This window comes from Sceloporus occidentalis, unplaced genomic scaffold, assembly GCF_023333645.1.
Source record: "Sceloporus occidentalis isolate IW3139 unplaced genomic scaffold, rSceOcc1.0.p SCAF_85, whole genome shotgun sequence".
In the NCBI taxonomy this organism is placed as follows: domain Eukaryota; kingdom Metazoa; phylum Chordata; class Lepidosauria; order Squamata; family Phrynosomatidae; genus Sceloporus; species Sceloporus occidentalis.
The window spans coordinates 2,734,436-2,756,767 of NW_028317065.1; the positions used below are offsets into that span (position 1 = coordinate 2,734,436).

Sequence of the window (22,332 nt, forward strand, 5' to 3'; positions counted from 1 at the left end):
TAGCAACTTGCTGACCGCTTTAACCTTGGATAAAATGTTTTGTTTTTTTGTTTTTTAATTGTAGGCATTGCTGAACCTTGCTGAAAGACTGGGTGAGGCCAAACCAAGGGGACTGACAAAAGCAGACATTGAACAACTTCCGTCATACAGGTTTAACCCAAACAATCATCAGTCAGAACAAACATTGTAAGTAAAACAGTGACCTTCTTATTCCGTTTTCAAATACTTTTTAATTAAAGTACACAATATTTCAAGGAGGCCGAAACAGGTATGAAAAAAACATGTTGACAATGTATAAGCTTTGCCCTAGAGTTACATACTTTATTTCGTACAGGTCATATGACTCTATCACATGAGGACAATCCTTGCTACATTCTATCCACCTTAATGGGGAGGAGATCTTTCTTGGTATAACCGACTTGACGCTGCTATTCTAAATCGGCCTGTGTATTTGTGTCGCTGTAAATGTATTAAAAAAACATGTACGCGATACTTATGTTTTTTACTTTAGTAAATAAAAAGAGTTCTACGGCTTTTCTAATTTGCTAATTTCCATTTTCTTCCAGATGTGTAGTATGCATGTGTGATTTTGAGTCAAGGCAACTGCTTAGAGTCTTACCATGCAACCATGAATTCCATGCCAAGTGTGTCGACAAATGGCTTAAGGTAAGGTTTGGTTTGTTAACATAACATAATATGCAAGAAACCTAGCCAGGGTTGAATCTTTTTGAAGATGTTGGTCCAAAGTGCCAGGAAAACCCAACTATTGGGTCTCTGCTCTCGTTAAACTTAATTTTATTGTAATTACACGGTATTCTAGCGACAAGTTTTGTGAACGAATACATTTTTGAATACGCTTCAAAATAAAATTCTACTGAATTGTTAGGGTTTCCACTTTAACACTCATGGCTGACATGTACAAAGAGTTAACTTTGTGTGTAAACCAGATATGTTCTAATTATTAAACTTTCCATCTTTTCCTACCCATACCAGTCTGGTCTCCTTTTTATCAAATACTTTGATACTCTCCATATTTTAAGATCTATGTGAGCAAGATTTAATGAATTTATTTATTTATTTTTAACCTATTTATTTAAAACCAGACTCATGAGGTTCACATGCTGTCAGGCATCAGAGCAAAAGTGCCACTTAAGAAATATTTAGATTTAACACTGACCTGAGAATTCAAATGGGGACCACATGAGCATTGCATATAATTCACTTAATTCCAACTCTGTTTGGATTATACATAGGACTGTGCAGCACATACTTAGGCAACTGGCTGCGTGTAGAATTGGCATTTATTCAAGGGCTTATCAGGATACGTTACTACGGGATCAGTAATGTGTGCTGATCTGCCCATGTAAGATGACAAGATAGTCTTAATTGATAAAGTGCTAGTTCACCTGTACATTGTGCTAACCACTTTGTTAGCCAATGCAAAGGTAAAATGCTATACATTACCTGAAATATTCCACCATTAACCTCTGCTGTTTTAAACCGATTAAAGACTGGGCTACGGGCAGTGTTTCTCACGCCTACGATCTTGGCTTCATTCTGGATAGTATGTATGTATGTAATATATAATATATATATATATATAGGTCATACCTGTAGTGGGTTCTGTTCACATGTTTGACAGATCAAACACATGTGCTGTATTCTTTAACATGTCTTTTCAAATGGTACTTGGCATTTCAACTTGGTAAAATAATTTTCTTTTTTTTTTGTAGGCAAACCGCACATGCCCTATTTGTCGAGCTGATGCTTCAGAAGTGCATCGTGATTCGGAATGACCAACCTCAGAGCACGAATCTAGTTTGGGTGTTCCTAGTCACATGTGTATGTGTGTTGCTATATTCGCACATACCAACTTTCCATTGAACTTAACCGTGTGGCTTCCAGCCTACTCTACACAAAAGGGTCCGCGGACCTCTTTTTTGCACTGTGTGATTTAATCAATTCTAAAGCTTCTAATTAGTCTTCACAATTATAGGATTGTTATACTAACAGTGTGATTGGGACTCCAAAGATTATTTTTTTATATTCCTTAGCTTATTTTGTGTGTGCACTAACATTCCCTGGTTTTTGTGTGATCATTCCGAGTGTTTTGCTGCAAGATTACAGTGGACGTGATCTTTTAGCATGTGCTTTTATATTTAAACGTTTGGGGGGGGAAAACGAAAAAAAAAAAATGAAATACAGTGGTAGCTCCAAACAATTTATCAATCTACCTTATTATAGAGCCTTCAGATACTGTGAGTGTGGACGCGTGGAATGTAAGCGTGGGTGTTAGTTTCAACGTGGCTTTGGGTGTTTATCAGGCACACAAGTGGGTGTCGGTGTGATTGGAAATTTATATACCAGCATGTACTGAGAACGTATGTATGTAGTATTACTTATGCTGCAATGTATAATCTTGTGTGTTATTTAAGCAGTACTGTACACTGGTTTTCTTTTCTTGTGTTTGCAGTTGCACACTGTATGCGAAGGGTGTAGCAATTTATAGGCATTTCATATCCCTTCCCCTCACTACCCCTCATACTTGTATGTGAATATATTTTTTGTTTTGTTTCTCTAGATTCGTGTGCCTCTGTTGGAAAAGAGGAAAACGTGCATTTTTGCCTCTTCGGTTTTTTTTTGTGTATTTTTTTTTTCCAAAAACTCGCTTGTAATATGCTACATAAAACGTGTTAGCCCGTATATTGTTTTCAGTTGGAGAATGTAAAGTATTCTGTCATATTTTGTGCATTAGATGAGGTGACATGGTAACGGCAGTTGGTCAAGTTAGTGTGATTTGAGAGTTGTCAGAGGCTAATGGTAAAATCCATTGCTGGTACAAAACATCTACAAGTCCTTATGGTGCAGTCTAGAACTTCTGCATGTTTAAAGCATGCTGGTTCGCTGCATGCAAGAAGAGTGTTGGCACATTGACTTGTTTTGTACCGTCATTTACATGTCGTTTCTGCTACTATTAACACACGAACGCCCATCGCAGCTACTACTGAAACAGGTGACGTTTAGATTTGGTTTTGTATATGATTTTGGTTTTGTATATGCCATGAGAAGCCAGCCTAAGAGAGACTGCCTTTTGATAGTCTGGAAATCTTTCAGCCCTCCCATTTCTTACGTATATCTTTTTTAATTCAGACTAATGACCGAGTGTAAATTCCCAGCACTGTAGAGAAGTTTAAATTATAAGATATGTCTATGTATAAAACTAGCCATTTAAGTGCAATATGTGTCTTATTCCCTGTGTAAACTGAGCCAATCACAGAGAGAATTCATGGTCTCAGGTACGTGGTTAGAGTTCATTACTCAGAAGTTTCACTGTCATTGTCTGTTGCCCTCAACTGCTTTAGTGGGACCTTTTATATTAGAACAGGTTAGAAAACCAGATCGAAGCACAATTTGTATCTTTATATAGTGGGTTCACTTAAGCCCCCCCCCGCCCCCAGTTTATTTTCAATTCAGCTGAAAAAAAAATAAAAAAAATCTTGCTTTGTAATAGTATTGCATTCATTAACCTGAGAGTTTGCAAGTAAGTTGAATACTTTAATGTCTGGGTTTCTGCATATATTAAGGACCAATGTCAGTCACCTTCTGCTTTAAGAAGGTTGGCCAATCATAATATATACTTCTGGGCAATCTTTAGGAAAGTTTCTTTGAAATGTAACTATGCATTATCCAGGGTCCTCTCGGCCCTTCCTGAGGCTGGCTCTTTGTAATGCATAGGGAAGTCGGTAGAGTTAAAATGGTTAATTTGCATACTCCCAGGTGTAGACCTCCCATCAAAAATGCACGTTTTCCTTGCTCATGCTACTCCCAATGGTTATAGTCTGTGTTTTTTGTTTGTGTTTTTCTTCGGTTGCAATAGCACAAGCGGCATAAATATGAGTATTGTATTTTGCTGCCAGTCCCAGCTTTAAGTTTCCGTATCCTGTGTCATGCCACTTTCTGCATACCCGCTGCTGTGCTAGTCACAGATAGGCTTCAAAGTGTTTTTCTGTGTAATTCATGCTGCTCATCCTTTTCTTCTTGCAACTTTTTCTGGGCTTGAGGTTCAGTGGACTTGAACAGAAGCACAATTTGCCTACGAATTGTACAAACTATTGCCTCCATCATCCATGACTAAATACCCACTCATGTTTAGATTTTTTGTTAATCCCAAATCTAAAAATATACGTTAGAGAGGGAGATTAACAATTTGTGGTTTCGGTATAATTTTTAAATTCGTATATTAAACTAACCAGTCACTGGATGTAAAAGGATTTGTATAAGACACTCCCTATAATGCTACAAGTCTATTTTTTTTTTTTTTCTCTCTCCAAATTAACATCGAATTCTGTACATAAGAATCGGTAACACTATTACACTCAATATTCACTTTATCAAAGCATGCAAGCATTGCACTTTCTAGCTTAGACTGAGCTAAACACTAAAAAACAAAGCATACACAGTAACAGTTTTCTTTTGTAGAATGAAAATGGTCAATATTAGATTTCTAGATGCACTCTGGAGGCTGGTACTTCTGGAACCTTTTTTCCGTTTGACTTTTTTCCCTTTTCATTTCGCGAGGGTTTATTGCACACATGCTTCATTAAGTCTTGTGGTTTCTGTACTAAAAAAAGTCTTTTACAAAATAAAAAGCACAGATGCATGTGTTTTGAACCAGCTTGGACTTTCTGCACATTTCCTTTTCCAAGGCCAACAATTACATGAAGAGCAAGAGGATGTTCTCAGCTGTTACTGCCATACGTTTATTCATGCCTCTAGCCCTAGCCTGCAGTAGTGCCTGACCAGCACACGAAACAATATGTATATTGGTTGTCTTACTCAACTTTTATTCTCTGCACATCTTGCATGGATATTTTTATTTTTTGTTTTGTGGCTGTCAGAAGAATGGATATAAGGGCCTACGGTTTTTGTTTTGTTTTTTATTTTATTTTGCTGTTGCAGTATTTTTTTCCTGATATGCATCAATTTAAACATCTTTAGGCCTTACTGAAGGATCCTTTTTGTGTGTTCCCCTCTTGGTACATTTACAGTTACCTCATTTTGCTATTTAAGTGTATTTCTGATTTGCCAATGAAAGCTTATGGGTTTTATTGGATACATATACATTTATTTTCTTGAATTTGTTTTCTTTTAATGCTCTATGGTATCATTTAACATGACATGTAGTTTTAAATGTATTATAAATATATGTAACCAAATCATTTGAAGGCTTGATAAATTTTTAACAAAATTTGTACATTTTTTATGAGAGTTACTAGTAATGCTTTACTAAGTAGTGCAATGATTTATTTTATTTTCAAATTTTTTTCCCCCTTTTTATCCCTGTGCCCAATTTTGGAGTTGAGAGGGTTGTTCCGTAATAAATGTATGATATACACTTATGCCTGGCTTGTTTTATCTTTCAATAGTCAACTGTTGGTAATGTAAACATTTTTCAAATATAGGGAAGTCATCGTATAGCCTCTTTAAAAACCTATGTTCTGTGTGGTTGCGACCTGAAAAGCCTCAGCTATTTTAGTCCAAGCTTGGCCTAGTTACTTGACAAATATTTTTAAAGTTTATCTCCCTTCTGCTCTTTATGTTCTCTGTATAGCTGCCAATTTTATAACTGGCATATGAGCAACATATATGGTATATCCTTGCAAGTGAGGAAGTTTCAGACCTTTTAGAGGGTTGTGTGTTAAAAGGTTTTAAAGCCTTTGCTAAAAATAGGACTATTTTTACAATCAATGTAATCTATACAGTATTGTGCAAAAGGCAAGCTCTAAGCAGTTGGGGGGGGGGGAGCTGTAAAGTAAGAATGCTTTCGAAAAGATCAAAATGCAAAGTCGGTGAACAGAAGAAAAATTTAAATCAAATTAATATTTGTTGTGGGCACCCTTTCCCTTCAAAATAGCATCAAGTGTTCTTGGTACACTTGCACACATTTTTAAAGAACAGAAAATTTGGAGAACTAACCACAGCTCTGTGGCTTTGGGCAGCCTCAGTTGCTCCTCTCTCCATGTAATCCCAGGTAGACTTGATGATGAGGGCCATAACATCACTTCCAGGACTCCTTTTTATGAATATATTATGTCATGCTTTAGAATATATTGGGGCCCAATCAGATGCCTCCCTGGTGGTATTGCATGATGAAAAATTTTCTGCCTGCATTACTCAACCTTGAAAAGACCATTCTGAACAAATCCCCCAATTCCATTTGCAGAAATGCCACCTAAACTTGCAAGGAACCTTCGCCATGCTTCAATGTTGCCTGCAAACACTCATGGTTGTACTGTTCTACAGCCCTTTGGAGAACAAACTGCCTTCTGCTACAACCAAACATTTAATTTTAACTCCACAATCCAGGGTACCTCCTGCCATTTTTCTGCACCTCAGTTCATAGTTGTGCAAACAAGGCCAAGGCTATAAGACTACAAAATCCCTGACTTTGCAAGTGTGAGGGGGGAAAAAAAAAAGCTGCTCGCGCTGTTTCACTAACAACTTGTTTGCATATATATTAAACAATGAATCTGGTCCCAGTTAAGCTTGTGAATCAAGTGCAGGTGTGCAAAATGGGGACTTCCAACTCTCCCAAACAATCCATAATCATGTAGGCGCAACAAGTTTTATCCAAAAGTAGAAATCTAATGTGTGCAAATTTACCTAGAAGAATTGATGCTGTTTTTTTAGCAAAAGGTAGTCATACCAATTATTTAACTTGGATTTTTCTTCTGTTCACTCACTTTGCATTTTATTAAATGATAAACTATTAACGTATTTTTTTTAAGCATTTTCTTGCCTGCTTAAACTTCTGTACATGTGTGTGTATAACGTAAAATATAATCCAGGCGTGCACGTGGATTCCTTTTGGAATTTAATTTTAATGAAATTTGCCAATTTTGTCAAGTCCTATGAATCTCCAAAAACCAGGAGGGATCCTCACCAGAACAAATAAAAACAAAGCTAAGAGGTCTTCATTTTAACTTGTATTTCATTGTTTGTTTTTTTATTTTTATTTTTCTCACTCAATCACTCTCCCACGCTCTCAATGTCTCCTTGACTTCTGTGTCCCTTTCTCCTTGCCCTGTAGCTCCTGTCTTCTTTCTTTGTTCACTTCTGAGCCTGCTCTCCTGTCTAACTACTGCAGAAAGGCATAGACCCCGGGAACACCCTCTAGATTGTGTATCCCCCTTGCCTCCACCCTTTTGCTTTGCACGTAGCGGCCAGAATAATCAGATTTGTTCATGGAGGTGCAGGAACGTCTAGTGAGTGTCTTCATTATTCTGTCCTCCCTGTGCACTACTGCAAAAGGGCAGAGCCATAGAGACAACCTCTCCCTGTTTCGCCAGTGGAGGGAGAATGTGTGCCTGGAGACTGACCTTTTCCTGAAGTTCACCAGGAGAATGAAGAAATCAGAAGATGCAAGAGAAGTGTGGGGCAAGTCATATATTTATAAATATGCTACGAAGACTGCCTTAGATCTGTTTATTGTAATAGAAAGTGCTTATTGCAAGTGTGGGAGCAAATACTTGCAAAAACATATTTTTTTTTTTTTCCCCTCTAAAATTAGTCTCCTTACTGTGAACGGTTTTTAGTTGCAGTTTCAATGTGGAATATGTAATTCAGTAATATGAAATTAGTGGTCTGAATACCTTTGCAACACACTGTGCCTGTGTTTATATATTTATATCTGTTGTAAATCCAATAGCCTCTATTTAAGCCTTACTTTTACCTCTGCTCAGCAATAAGTCAAACATACGGTATTTAATTCTTTGTTTTGTCTTTCTGGATACCATCTTTCTGAGGTTCTATGTCTGGGCCAGACAGTTTATAGATGTTTAACCCTGAAGCACAGGGAACTTGCAAAACAAATACAACATAGAAAATAAAAATAGTATTTAGGACACTAATAGTTTCCACACAATTGGCAAGATATACACTCACAAGCTGTCAGTAATTCATCAAGTGTATGGGTATTTGTCCCTAGTAGAGAAACACTAAAATTGCAATGGTGAAGTATGTTGAAAGGTGTATTCTTACTTGAAGGAAGATGGGTATTCCCAAGATAAAATAAAAAAAAAATCAAAGTGTATCTGTATAAATGGTACTGCACAGCCCCAACAGCATGTGGACATCTTCTAAGATGCGGGAATGGAAGTAGTATGAATACAAGTCATGCACCTCACCAATGAAATAAAATACGGCTGTGGTGTCAGTCTCTATATAGATAATCAAACAAAGAAAAGGAATCCCAGCACTCTAAACAGCTTCCCATCTGTAGGATACTTTAAGAGAAAGCAAACAAAAGCAACGTTTCGGCCAAAAGGACCTGTTTGGCCGAAACGTTGCTTTTTTGCTTTCTCTTAATAAAGTATCCTAAAGGTTGGAAGCTGTTTGTAGTGCTGGGATGATTTAAAGTAAAAATGCTTTCAAAATAGACATGTTTGTTTAGCATTTAACAAAATGCAAAGTGAGTGAACAGAAACATCTAAATCAATATTTGGTGTGACCACACTTTGCCTTTAAAACTGCATAAATTCTTAAATTTTTAGGTATATAGTTAGGTGTATGATTAACCCATTAACACCTTTGTGATGTTCCATGCCATCATAACAAAGTGGCCCAAACACATCATGAAGAAAGTAAATCTACAGGGCACACATGGTACATTAATTTTTTCCCCATTTATTTTATTATTTGTTTGTATTTTTGTTGTGTAAACATTGATTTTATTTGCTGCATGACAGCAGGGATCAGTCGTCATCCCCCCCCCCCCCCCGGCTCATCTAACTATAGATCTGATAGCATCCTGTAGGCACACTTTTTTTTTTTACTTTTGATTTTACCCATCCTCAGTGACATCAAACCACAGGGGTTAAGTCTGAATCCTTTTAGACAGGATAGGATCTGGAAGTAAAGAGTTTTGCAGTTTGGCACAGCTCCTCGAGCCTTAAAGGTAGCTGTGCTGGTTTCAGTTTCTTGGAGACTTTTTGCTCCATACACCATACTTAGTGTATTTATGTATTTCAGGTTATGTGCAGGATGTCGGCCTTAAATTATTCTCTTGCTGATTCTTTAAATGAACGCAAATGGAATGTTTCTTTCAAAGAAAACTTAACTTGTGCCACAACCTATGCGGGATGGATACAAGAAAAAAAAAAATCCTCTTCTGTCGGCATTAAAGCGGTTACTGAATCCTCAAAAAAATAAATAAATAAAAAATCAGTTTGTCGTGGCTAAAATCAAATCTACAACGTTCACCAAGATTTGAGAAATAAATAAAAAAGTAATTTTGAATGCATCAAAATGTGGTAAGGGAGTTTTCATAAGAACTCACAACTAAATGTTAATGTGAAGAAATCGATACCTGAATGCCAGTAAATCAGTGCAATATAACAAAATCTTAAATAAGACAATTCTCATCTATAGACTAATGTATAAATGTTCATAACCTATAAGGAAAACATAAAATGCCACCAAATAGTGTAATATGTCACAATGTGGTAAAAAAGGAACATACCATACAGTTGCACTTACAAGCGTGATGTCTACAACTGAGGAGCCTAGTCATTTGCATCCAGGAGAGAGGGTTAACAACCCACAAATTGAACTGCTCTATCCAAAGGACCAGATGGATCTCTTCAATGGGACAGAGTAAATCATCTAACCCTTAGTATATTATCTTTTATGTATATAGCGCCAATAATTTACGCAGCGCTTAATACAATACATATATTTAACACTTTTTTAGTGCAAGTAGCAGTTATTACTCAAGTTAATTGGTCGTCTTCTGTGTTTAATATGTATACTCACCGGCCACTTTATTAGGTACACCTCGCTAGTACCCTTTTGCCTTCAGAACTGCCTTCGTTCTTCGTGGCATACTTTCTACAAGGTGCTGGAAATATCCTTTAGAGATTTTGGTCCATATGGACATGATGGCATCACGCAGTTGCTGCAGATTTGTGGTGCTCTATTGGATTGAGATCTGTTGACTGTGGAGACCACTGGAGTACAGTGAACTCATTGTCATGTTCAAGGAACCAGTTTGAAATGATGTGAGCTTCGTGGGTACACTGTGGCCATAAAGGGATGGACATGGTCAGCAACAATACTCGGGTAGGCTGCCTCGTTTATACGATCCTCAATTGGTACTAAGGGGCCAAAAGTGTGCCGAGAAAATGTCCCCCACACCCAGGGCCGGCCTTTGGGGTGTGCGACTGCACAGGGTGCCACACTCCAGGGGGCGCCGCCGCGGGGTCCGATGCCGCCGCCAGCAGCGTACCTAGCGGGGGGGGGGGGACGGTCCGCAACGGGTGCCGCTCATCAGGGGGGCACCCTGCACCCCTCCAGAGACGGACAGTAATGTCCGCCGCTGGAGGAGCAGGCTCGCAAGGGAGCGGTATCGGATGTCTTTAACAGACCTCCGGCTCCCTTGAGTGATTTTAATCCGGTTCAAGGATCTCCCTTGAACCCGGCTTTAAATCACTCAAGGGAGCCGGAGGTCTGTTAAAGACCTCCGATACCGCTCCCTTGTGATCCACGCGGCAACAGCTGCTGTGCGCCGGGGTTTGTTGTCAGATCCCGGCGCCCACCTCTGACCCGGAAGAAGACAGAAGAACTGAAGAAGAGGAGCGAAGAGAAGGAAAAGGAGCTGTAAGGAGAAAAGAGGAAAGGTAGGAAAGCATTCAGTGAGAGTGGATTGGTATATGTGTGGTTTGGTATACGTGTGGATTGGTATATATGTGTGGTTTGGTATACGTGTGGATTGGTATATATGTGTGGATTAGTGTAAATGTGGATTGGTGTATATGTGTGGATTGGTATATATGTGTGGATTGGTGTACGTGTGGATTGGTAAATGTGTGAGAGTGATGGGTGTTATGCTGTACCATTTCCAATGTCTTTTTCATGATCTAATTATGCATCATAACTCCCATCATTCTATACTGTTCCATACAGAGCTGGGAGGCAGAGGCCTTGCACCCCCACCGCAGGACTCCTGAAAGTTAAGTGAACTTCAAAGAGGGAAAGGGTAGATAGTTAGGAGGGGGTAGATAGAAGGGAGTGAGAAGGGGTAGATAGGGCAATCATACTCCTATCATGCCAAGTCTGCGAGTAAATCCTGGAATCTGGGTATGCCTGGGCATGATAGGAATGTGATTGCTGTTAATCATATATATATATATAATATTATTTAATTGTTTTGTCTTATTTTGGTGTGTTACTTACTTTAAATAAAAGTGTTAAATTTTTTTATGGTGTGTGGGGGGGGTCATATTCGGTTTTGGCCAGGTAAATGCTGCACTTTCGGTTTTAGTCCAGAATTCGTTTCGGTGCATCCCTACTACTAAGCCAGACAATGAAGTGGTAGGCCTAGACCACATCAATGTTTGGTGTAGTATATAGTGATTGGGGTTTTGTTGCAAGTTTTTATTCCTTTCTTTTTTTGGGATGGGGGGGCGCCAGAGGAGTAGTCCGCACAGGGCGCCAGAACACCTAAGGCCGGCTCTGCCCACACCATTACACCACCAGCCTCAACCGTTGATACAAGTCAGGATGGATCCATGCATTCATGTTGTTTACACTAAATTCTGACCCGGCCAACTGAATGTCGCAGCTGGAATCGAGACTCAGCAGACCAGGCAACATTCTTCAAGTCTTCCATTGTCCAATTTTGGTGAGCCTGTGCGAATTGTAGACTCAGTTCCCTGTTCTTAGCTAGCAGGAATGGCACCCGGCGTGGTCTTCTGCTGCTGTAGCCCATCTGCTTCAAGGTGTGACGTGTTGTGCGTTCAGAGATGGTATTCTGCATACCTTGGTTGTAATGAGTCGTTATTTGAGTTACTGTTGCCTTTCTGTCATCTTGAACCAGTCTCCCCATTCTCCTCTTACCTCATCAAGGCATTTTCATCCACACAACTGTTGCTCACTGAATATTTTCTCCTATTCAGACCATTCTCTGTAAACCCTAGAGATGTGTGCATGAAAATCCCGGTAGATCAGCAGCTCCTGGCACCAACAACCATGCCACATTCAAAGTCACTGAAATCCCTCGGGTGAGATACTCACCTCAGGTGCAGCTGTGGGAGGGGGGCGCCCGATCAGCAGCTGCAGCCTGCAGACTAGCTGGGAGATCGCAATCTCCCTCTAGTCGGCTCAACATTAGTCGCTTCAGACCTCGCTTTACTGCTCCTTAATCACTACGCACCGGCAAATAATGCCGAGCGCGGGGATAAGACATCATCCCTGTGCTCTGCAGCAATAGCTGGCGCGTAGTGATGAGGGAGTGTTAAAGCGAGGTCTGAAGTGACAGACGCAGTATTCAGGATGAAGGCAGAGGGAAGAAGGATGGTGGAAGAGGTAAGAGATGGGGAGAAAGGGGTGTAAGGGCTGTGTATGTGCATGTATGTGTGTGTAAGCTTGTGTGTGTGTATGGGCAGGTGTGTGTAAGAGCAATATAGGTATTTGTTACCTGGTATGCAAGAGCAGTGTGTGTGTGTGTGTGTGTAAGGGCAGTATATGTGTGTGTAAGGGCAGTATATGTGTGTAAGGGAAGTGTATGTGTGTGTAAAGGCAGTGTGGTGGAAGAGGTAAGAGATGGGGAGAAAGGGGTGTAAGGTCTGTGTATGTGCAGGTGTGTGTATGGGCAGGTGTGTGTAAGAGCAATATAGGTATTTGTTACCTGGTATGCAAGGGCAGTGTACGTGTGTGTGTGTAAGGGCAGTGTACGTGTGTGTGTGTGTGTGTAAGGGCAGTGAACATGTATATATGTGTGTGTAAAGGCAGTGTACGTGTATATGTGTGTGTTTATGGGCAGGTGTGTGTAAGGGTCCTGGGAGGGAGGCTAACAAATCTCTGCTGCTGTGGACTACTCTTCCAATGATACCTGGTGGACACCTGGCTGGCTGAGAATCATTTTTGTTCACAGCTAGCATCTGCAGCTTTACTGTTGCTACACTTCCCATGACGCTCAGCCAGCATCATGGAAGTAGTATGTCTGGCTGAGCTTCATGGGAATTCAATTCAATATGTTTGTTTTTGTCAGCAGTCATGTATATTAAAAATAACCAAGTGTGTTTTAAGTGGCGATGCGAGTGCGACATTGTAAAGTGCAATTGCTTGTATTGATAAGTTCCGCAAGATTTCTAAAAAAAAAAAGTGTCCCTCTTTCACATCTTGAAATGTTGGGAGGTATGGATTAAGCTGTTTTATGTGCTTGAAGACCTTCCACCTCCATTTTCAATTACCATCCATTCCACAAGAGCCATGGCTACATCATGGGCTGAAAAGACATCATCAACCTCTCCAGAACAAGTTTGCAAGGCCTTAACTTTGTCATCTCTCCATAAGTTATGGAAATATTACCGGCTTAACATCCTGGCCTCTGAGGATGCTGCTTTTGGATGTAAAATCTTGCAGGCAGTGATTAAGCATTCTCTAGTTTACTACATCCCTTTGGTTTGCTGCCCGTTTACCAATTGGGGAAAAACAAAATTAGCTTACTCTAAATTTCATTTCCCAGACTCCAAGCGGCGGCACTTGATTCCCTCCCTTAATAATTTTTGCATTGTGCAATTAAATGCAATTTTTACATTTAACTGTTTTCTTTCAGTTCATGTCCTGCCCAAAATGGTTAAGGATAAAACTCTGCGGTTTGCTGCCGCTTGGAGTCTGGGAAACTAAATATACGAACATTTTAGTTCCCAGATAAAATGTATTAGATATTTTACCCCATATTAGATATTTATTTCGGACATCTTTTAACCCGGTCAATTCAAGTTACCCCATCAAACCATATATTTTTGAAAGCAATTTATATATTTGGACTTTTTTGTTGGAACTGGATGGTTCTCCTGATGGTGACATCAGTGTGGAATTACTTTTACATGTTAATATTGGATTACCCCCTTATAATTTTTCATTGTATGCAATATATATAATTGCATTGTACGTGTGGGCTTTACTTTCTTGGGATCTGCGGGTTTTATATATTTAACCATTTTTTTTATTTATTTTACTAATCACATTGTCGTTAGTAAGCTGGGCTCCATTGAGTTGCATGGTTACCTTTTCAGGAGAATGCCTCAATATCGATTTATGTATTACAGATTACTCTCCTGATATTTCTAACAATTTTTGCATAAGGAGTGCTGTTGTGTTGGAATGTGATAGCTATTTGTGTGTATAAATTAGGGGTATGTTTGAGAACTGATGCTATGGCGCCTGTTTGCATATGAAAATCACAAATACGCACGAGATCTGGTGCTGAAGTTATGGCGCTGTAACTTCGAGTTATATAATACTGTTTATAAGTTTATAAGGCAGGTGTGAAAAACCCTAAACAACCCAACAAGACCATGCCAGGAGCTTTGTTATAACAGGTGCAGTAAATTTATACCTGAAGTAAAATGTGTGTGATTAAAAAATGCATAACTTAATATACGTATAAAAAGGTCAAGCGTAATAACAAAAATGGAAAAGATGCAGACATCAAAACTAAAAAAATAAGATTACCGTATATTCCGGCGTATAAGACGACCCCCAACTTTTCCAGTTAAAATATAGAGTTTGGGCTATACTCGCTGTATAAGACTACCCCTCTACCCAGTATACAACAACCAGCCAATCACGGCAAGCGATGTACCTTACCGGTGATTGGCTGGTTGTTATACATACATACACTGCCCATACATACACTGCCCTTACACACACACACACACATATATGTGTGTATATATATATCTATCTACACATACGCCTGTCCATACATACACATTTATACACTGCCCTCACCACATACCCCTGCCTTTACACACACACATACATATACATACATACATACATATATATATATATACACACACACACACACACACACACACACACCAGCTTACAAACACACAAATACCTACACTGCTCTTACACACACCTGACCATACACATACACTGACCATCTCACACCAACATATATACACACACTGCACTCACACCCCTTTCTCCCCATCTCTTACCTTTCTCATCTTCTTTCTTCCATCCAGTTGTGGGAGCGTGAGGTTTGTCATTTCAGACCTCTGCTTTACTGCTCCCTCATCACTACGCGCCGGCAATTGATGCCGAGCGCCGGGACATGACGTCATCACCGCGCTCGGCATCAATAGCCGGCGCGTAGTGATTAGGGAGCACGGAAGCCGAGGTCTGAAGTGCCAGACCTCGAGCTCTCTAATGTTGGGCTAGTTAGAGGGAGGTCGGGATCTCCCCAACCAGCCCTGCTAACCAGGGCTAGTTGGGGAGATCACGATCTTGCACCTACATCGGCACGGCCCTGAAGACCGGACCAGGGGAGGCGGCTTCTCCACTCGCCCCTCCCCTAGAGATTTGTGGCTTCGTGGGGAATCTCCGGCTCGGTTAGTATGTATACCCGGCGTATAAGACGACCCCCGACTTTTGTGAAGATTTTCTCGGGTTAAAAAGTCGTCTTATACGCCGGAATATACGGTACATCCAAACTTAATTATATAAGTGGGGAGAGTACAGATGCAGAGAGGAAAAAATACAACGGAAATGTTAATACAAATAAGGAATATATTGTGTGAAAGGAGACTGCTTAAATTGTTTTCATGCTAAGCCTTGTTCAGTATCAAAGGTTATATTTACAGAAAATGCCTGTTATCATAATAACTTTAGCCCTTTACAGGGAGTGCCTTTTCGAAGAGCGGAATAAGTCGCTAGGAAAGAATGGGGATGAAACAGCAACACAGAAAGTGACGGCACATAAAACCATTCGGCCCATCTAGTCAGCCCAACCTCTGAGTATGTTCCTTAGTCCTTGGCCTTATCTAAGATCTAGTTTTGCCTAATGCATATCCCATGCTTGCTTGAACGCCTTTGCTGTATTCACGTTTACCACTTCCGATGGAAGGTTATTCCTGATATGACTTTTAAACCTTTGCCCCTCTAGCTTAAAACTATGTTCTCTAGTACATCATGCTCTAAATAAACTCTGTTTATCATGTTGATTCCCTTTAAGCATTTAAATGTTTTGATCATATCTTCCCAGTCACATCTTTCTTCCAGACTATATCTTTCTTCCAAATCATTTAACCTTTCCAGGTAAGTCTTTTATCCTGCAATCCACGAACAAGTTTAGGGCCCTTCTCTAAACTTACTCCAAAGTATCTATATCCCAGGCCCGGACTGGGACAAAAAATAGGCCCGGGCATTTAAGACTGAGCAGCCCATTTTTATTTATTTATTTATTGTTAAAGCCCACCCTTCATGTACCATCTTTGCATTTCCCCAAACTTTATTTAACATGAAGGATGTTAAATAAAGTAAACAAACAAAAAAACCCCCCGATGTTTTAATTTAAGCCCTGTGCGGCCGCACACCCCTAATGCCGGCCCTGGTTGGGGCTGCCCGGCCCCCTAGAGTGGCGTACCTGGTCGCAGGTGCTGCGGGCTTAAGGGGCAGGTGCCCCTTATGCCCTGCGTTAATGCGGCCGCATAGGCCCAGTCAGTCCGGTCCTGACTGAGCCTATTTTAAGGTAGGGGCCTGGACCTGCAGCGCCATCAGCCCCTACGTCAATCCGGCCCAAAATGCCCGGTGTGCCCGATGGCCATTCCGGGCCTGTCTATATCTTTCTAGAAATATTGTCTGCAGTAGACTTGGGCGCCAGCCAACTCTTCATGTTTTTTGTAGAAGGGGTTAATACGGGGTTAACACGGTACGCACTATGCAGCAGCTTTGGCGCCAGGATTTTAAAGGTCCGTACTAGCAACTCTATTGGTCGCCGGCAGGGGCCCCATTTGCCATCAATCAATGAAGTGCACCTGCACTCATACAGACTGTTAAAATCCTGGTGCCGGGGGAGACCACTGGTCTCTCCACTCCACGAGTTAAAGGTCTCTACGAACAACAAATAGTCGCTCGTACGGACCTTTAACTCTTGGAGCGGGGAGACCATGGTCCCCCCAGGCCAAGTTCCGCCATCAGGAGTTAAAGGGCCGTGCAAGAGACTTTATTGGTTGCCGGCAGGGGCCTCCTCCAATTGGTTGATGCTAGAGGAGGCCCCTGCCGGCGACCAATAGAGTTGTTCTTATAGCCCTTTTCACTCCTAACAGCGAACCTACAAATCCATAGGTTTGCCATCAGGATTTAATTCTACTGCTAATACATCTCCCTATACAGGAATCTGCAAGAATTATGTGCTGCTGTATTGCATTGTCTTCCTGCCTTTAAGTCCTCTGAAATAATTCCTAAATTCCTTTCCTCACACGTTGAGGTTAGGACAGTATCAAATATTCTGTACTCTGCCCTTGGGTTTTTATGTCCTAGGTTTATTACTTTGCATTTATCCACATTTAATGCCAGTTGCCACAGCTCTGACCATTTTTCCAGTTTACCCAAATCATTTGCCATTTGGCTTCTCCCTCCAGGACCATCAACCCTGTTGCAAATCTTCGTTTCATCAGCAAAAAGATATACCATTCCATCAAGACCAAAGGCGTATCTACCAAAAATATATATATATATATATATATATCTATAAATATTAGACCCTGCTGCCGATAGCAGGTATAGATCAACACACAAACCCAGATCAATTGAAATTCACTTGTGATCTCAGCACTGAAGGTTTATATCAAATAAACAGAATCAGACATACAAATCCTGTATTTGCAGGTATACAATAATAATATATGAAACTTAGCATCACAGGTATAGATCAAATAAATACATGGAAACAGCATTGCAGGTATTAATCAACTGACTAAGACATATTAACCCTGTATTTGCAGGTATACATAAATAATAGATGGAAACATAGCATAGCAGATATGGATCTACAGAATAACACAAAAACCCAGCTTTGCAGGTATAGATCAATTGGAATTCACATAAAAATACGGCATTAAAAGGTATATTTAAAACCCCCTAAATTCCAGACATAGATCACAGGTTGCACACCCCAAAGCCAGCCCTGGCGTCCACACTGCATAGAACCTGACTAGCACCCAAATTACACACATATAAGATTTGCCATCTTTGTCCCCAAACAGCCCAGCACAAGTCAACTTTGTTCCCAAACAGTCTGGCCTGTGCCATCTTTGTCCCATATACACCCTGCCTGTGCCATCTTGGTCCCCAAGGCTCAAACCTCCTGCTAGTGCCATCTTTGCCCTTCCACAATTATACATCTATGATACACACAAACACTTTTACAGTCACTCACTAATTCACACTTTCATTCAGACAACTCATCCACACATTAACTCATGTTCTCCCTCATTCAGACAACTCATGCTCTCCCTCATTTAGACAATTCATCCACACATTAACTCATGTTCTCCCTCATTCAGACAACTCATGCTCTCCCTCATTCAGACAATTTATCCACACATTAACTCATGCTCTCCCTCATTCAGACAACTCATCCCCATATTAACTCATGCTCTCCCTCATTCACTCAATGCATGCACACATTAATTCACTCTTTACTTATATCACTTTCTAACCCCTCTCCTTCCCTTATCACTTTCTAACCCCTCTCCCTCCCTTATCACTCCCTAACCCCTCTCCCTACCTTATCATTCTCTAACCCCTCTCCCTCTCTTATCACTCCCTAACCCCTCTCCCCCTTTGTAGTTCTCACCTTGAGGTCCAGCGACGGGAGAACAAGGCTTCTGCCTTCTTGCACTACTGCGGTGCCCGCTGCTTCACTGCTGAGCGCCGTAATATGACGTCTTAAGCGGTTGCTCGGCGCCCCTCTCTCTCCTCCGCATAAAAAAAAAAGACAGCGTTTAAAAGCCGCTCGCTGGTGCCCGCTGCTTCACTGCTGAGCGCCGAAATATGACGTCATATTACGGCGCTCAGCATGAAATGCCGGCACCGGGACAGAGGCAGAGGCCTCGTGGAGGAGAATGAGAGGCGCCAAGCAGTTGCTAGGCCCCCCTCTCTCTCCTCCGCATCAAAAAAAAAAAGACGGCGTTTGAAAGCTGATCACTGGCGCCCCTTTCAAATGGCGCCTATGGCACGAGCCATAGGTGCCATACCCTAGATACGCCTCTGATCAAGACCATCTGCAATATCACTAATAAAAATATTAAAGAGAATGGGTCCAAGTACAGACCCCTGAGGTACCCCAATGGTAACAAGACCTTGCACCGATATACTCCATTGACTACGACCCTCTGTTGTCTGTCACTAATCCACCAATCCAGGGTTGTCCAAGTTTTTTCTGGCGTGGGCCACACTCATTTTTCACCGAGAGAAAATATGGAATTTTAGCTTTATAATGCATATTAATACAGGGTTAATTTGGCGATATTAAAAAAAGCATTGGACAAACAGTTTTTTGATCGACTTTTATTTGTCATTCTATCAATACTAAATTACTTAAACAGTAAAACAAAGTAATTCCACAAACCATTTAAAACAAGTTTAGCCAAATAAAACTGCACAAGGCTGGAGCACACTGTGGGTACAAGCTGGATTTAAGCTGACTGACGCACACTAGAGGCTAGGATGACCACATCTTATTTCTGCCATTTAGGGACACACTATGAAGCGCATGAGATTACACACGCATTTTTAAATATGTAATATGTACGCATCTCCCCCCTTCTCCGCTCATTCCAGCAATGAAGGGGTTAATGGAGAAACACTGCCCCCTGCCTGTTCCGGCAACGAAGGGTTTAAGGGAGGCGGCCTCCATACGGCACACGGAAGCGCCGCCTCCTCTGTTAGCAGCCATGCGTCTCCATCACCGCGGTCGTGCCATAATTCACACAATCATTTATTCTCTCACTCATTCACACAAATCATTTACACTTATTCATTAATGCATTCTCACAAATGAAACGCCGGCACCACGACCGGATTGAGGCTTCCCGGGACTGTCCTGGACAATCAGGGACAAGTGGTCACCCTCCTGGAGGCAGGGCCGAATAGATAGATCTTATGTGATGGGATTGGGAGTAAATCAGTACACTAAAGAAAGTCATCATACACAGGATGCCTTAAACCATAATTTAGTACCACTGATCCTTTTTGATAAAATATGCAGATTGAAAGAGAGTAAATAACACAAAACCTTTATATTTCCTCTCACTGATTTCTGGGCCTTGAAAGTTTTGTCCTCTGAAGTGACTACAAATTCAGGAGGGTGTTTTATCTCTGGATAAGTAAAAATTAAATAGTTCTTTTTATTCATACAGTAAGTAAAGCACCAGGAAACCGATGACCAAATACACACACACCAGCACAGGCTCTGCCCCACGACACCCAAACACACACACCAAGACAGGCACTGCCCCACCGACACCCAAATACACACACCAGAACAGGCTCTGCCACACTGACACCCAAACACGGAAGCATCTTCAAAGGGACGGGATGAAGAGCTTCACTAAGGCACTGGGTGCAAGGTGCAGACTCGCAGGCTGCTTTAAAATCATGAATCAATCGGCTGGCCCGGTTTCCCGGGGGCCAGTCTGGCCCTGCTCACGCAGGCCGCACCTCAAAGTCTGGCAGGCCTTATTTGGCTCACGGGTCGCACGTTGGATGCCCCTGGTCTAATCCATTCAACAATATGTGGGACAAAAGCCTTACTGAAATCAAGATACACAATGTCTGCTGCACCACCTTGATCAATTACTCTAGTCACCCAATCAAAAAAATCAATAAGATTCGTTTGGTATGATCTTCCTGAGGTAAACCCATGTTGTATTTGATCTTGAAACCCATGTGACAATCCTATGCTTTAAGTTTCCATTAATTTCCCCACTACAAATTTAATACTCACAGGCATGTAGTTGTCCGATTCCTCCCTACTTTCTTTTTTGTAAATGGGCACAACATTCACTAATTTCCAATCCTCTGGGACGACTCCCGTTAACAATGACACCAAGCACGTTTAATAACTTTGGGGGTATCCTATCAGGCTTACTTGCTTTTACCTTAGACTTTAGACTGCTGAAGTAGAACCTCTTCCTTGATAAACTCTGCTAGGCAGTCTGCTAGTTATTCACCCTCTTCTAGATACCTTCCTTATTTTTTTTTTATAATCAAACCCTTATTTTACTTTTGTTCTCATTTGTGCATCTAAAAATGTTTTATCTTCCCTTTTTACTGACTGCCTCTTTCTGCCTAATCTTATTGATCTGTTTGTCTGTCTTCCTGTGTTTTTTTTTAATGATTACTAAAAGCTAACTTTTTGTTGTTTACTATTTTGGCCACTTCTGCGGAGTACCACAGTGGTTTCTTTAATGTTTGCTCTTACTGACAAGCCTAATACAATTTATCTTTGCCTCCAATAATTCAACTTTTAAATTTATCCTGGACCACATTTAAACAGATGGTCAACATATTCTATCAGTTCTAGGAAACACGATCTTCTATAAAGAACTTTCCATAGTTTGACACAGATTCAACTTTAGGCTTGATATAGCTGTGTTGGTGCAAGAAAGTCAAAGGTGATATGTTTGAAGGTCATTTTTTCAAATAAAGTGATCTTTAAGGTTCTGAAAGCTTATGTGATTGTACATCCTTTTTTTCTGTGTTGGCCCAGTAAAATAACATCAACTTTGACTAAAGCCTCCATAGTCTTTTTAATAAAGCCAGGCTGCCTTCTGCAGTGTGCATAACATAATGATTGTGATGATATACAGATGGTCTTTCTATCTACAAAAACCGGTCTGGGAAGGTATATGACTTTATGTAAACTATTCATTCTGTTGATATAGTGGATTGTTAAAAAGCTGTTTAGAAACAATAAATAAATATAAAGGAATTATTTATTTATGAAATTATTTAAGCCTGGGACATTTCCTTAATCTGTCAATGTTATAAATTAAGAAAAGAAATATAAAAAGAAAACGTTTTGGCATCTCTGTTCCTTTAACATTAAGATTTGGCTTGACATGGAGGGGAATATAGTGATTCACTATGTGTACAAGGAGGAGAAAAATGATTTTAATGAGACTGGGAAATTGGAAAAACAGATGCAAACGAAGAAAGATAGCAGATTGAAGATTAAAGATAGAAGAGAAGGGAGATTGAAGATGAAGAAGATACAGAAACAGAACTGGTCAGCAGAGAAGATATGGAAACATTTAGAGTGTGAGAGGGAAAGTGAACAAGAATGTGAGTTTGAGAGAGTGAGACTGAATGTGGGCACCGGGCAATGAATTTAGATCCCGAATCGAAAATGCCCCCGAATTTTCAACAGGAAACAAAATGTGTTACCCAAAAATGAATGGGCCAAAAGCTAACCAAAAAATTGTCCAATTTGTTTTTGGCTCATTCGCACATGTCTAATACATAGAGTAT

At 40.6% G+C, this 22,332-nt stretch overlaps 1 protein-coding gene across 2 annotated transcripts in view; it reads left to right on the top strand.

Moving 5' to 3' along the window:
• LOC149285073 (E3 ubiquitin-protein ligase RNF38-like) overlaps positions 1–1,796 on the top strand; it is a 33,542-nt gene extending 31,746 nt beyond the window's left edge. For both annotated transcript variants that reach the window (XM_089495833.1, XM_089495832.1), the window contains exons 9-11: positions 65–186; positions 567–666; positions 1,734–1,796. In XM_089495833.1, the coding sequence (XP_089351959.1) occupies positions 65–186; positions 567–666; positions 1,734–1,796 (285 nt within the window). The remainder of the gene's footprint in view (positions 1–64; positions 187–566; positions 667–1,733) is intronic.
• The last annotated feature ends 20,536 nt before the right edge of the window (positions 1,797–22,332 follow it).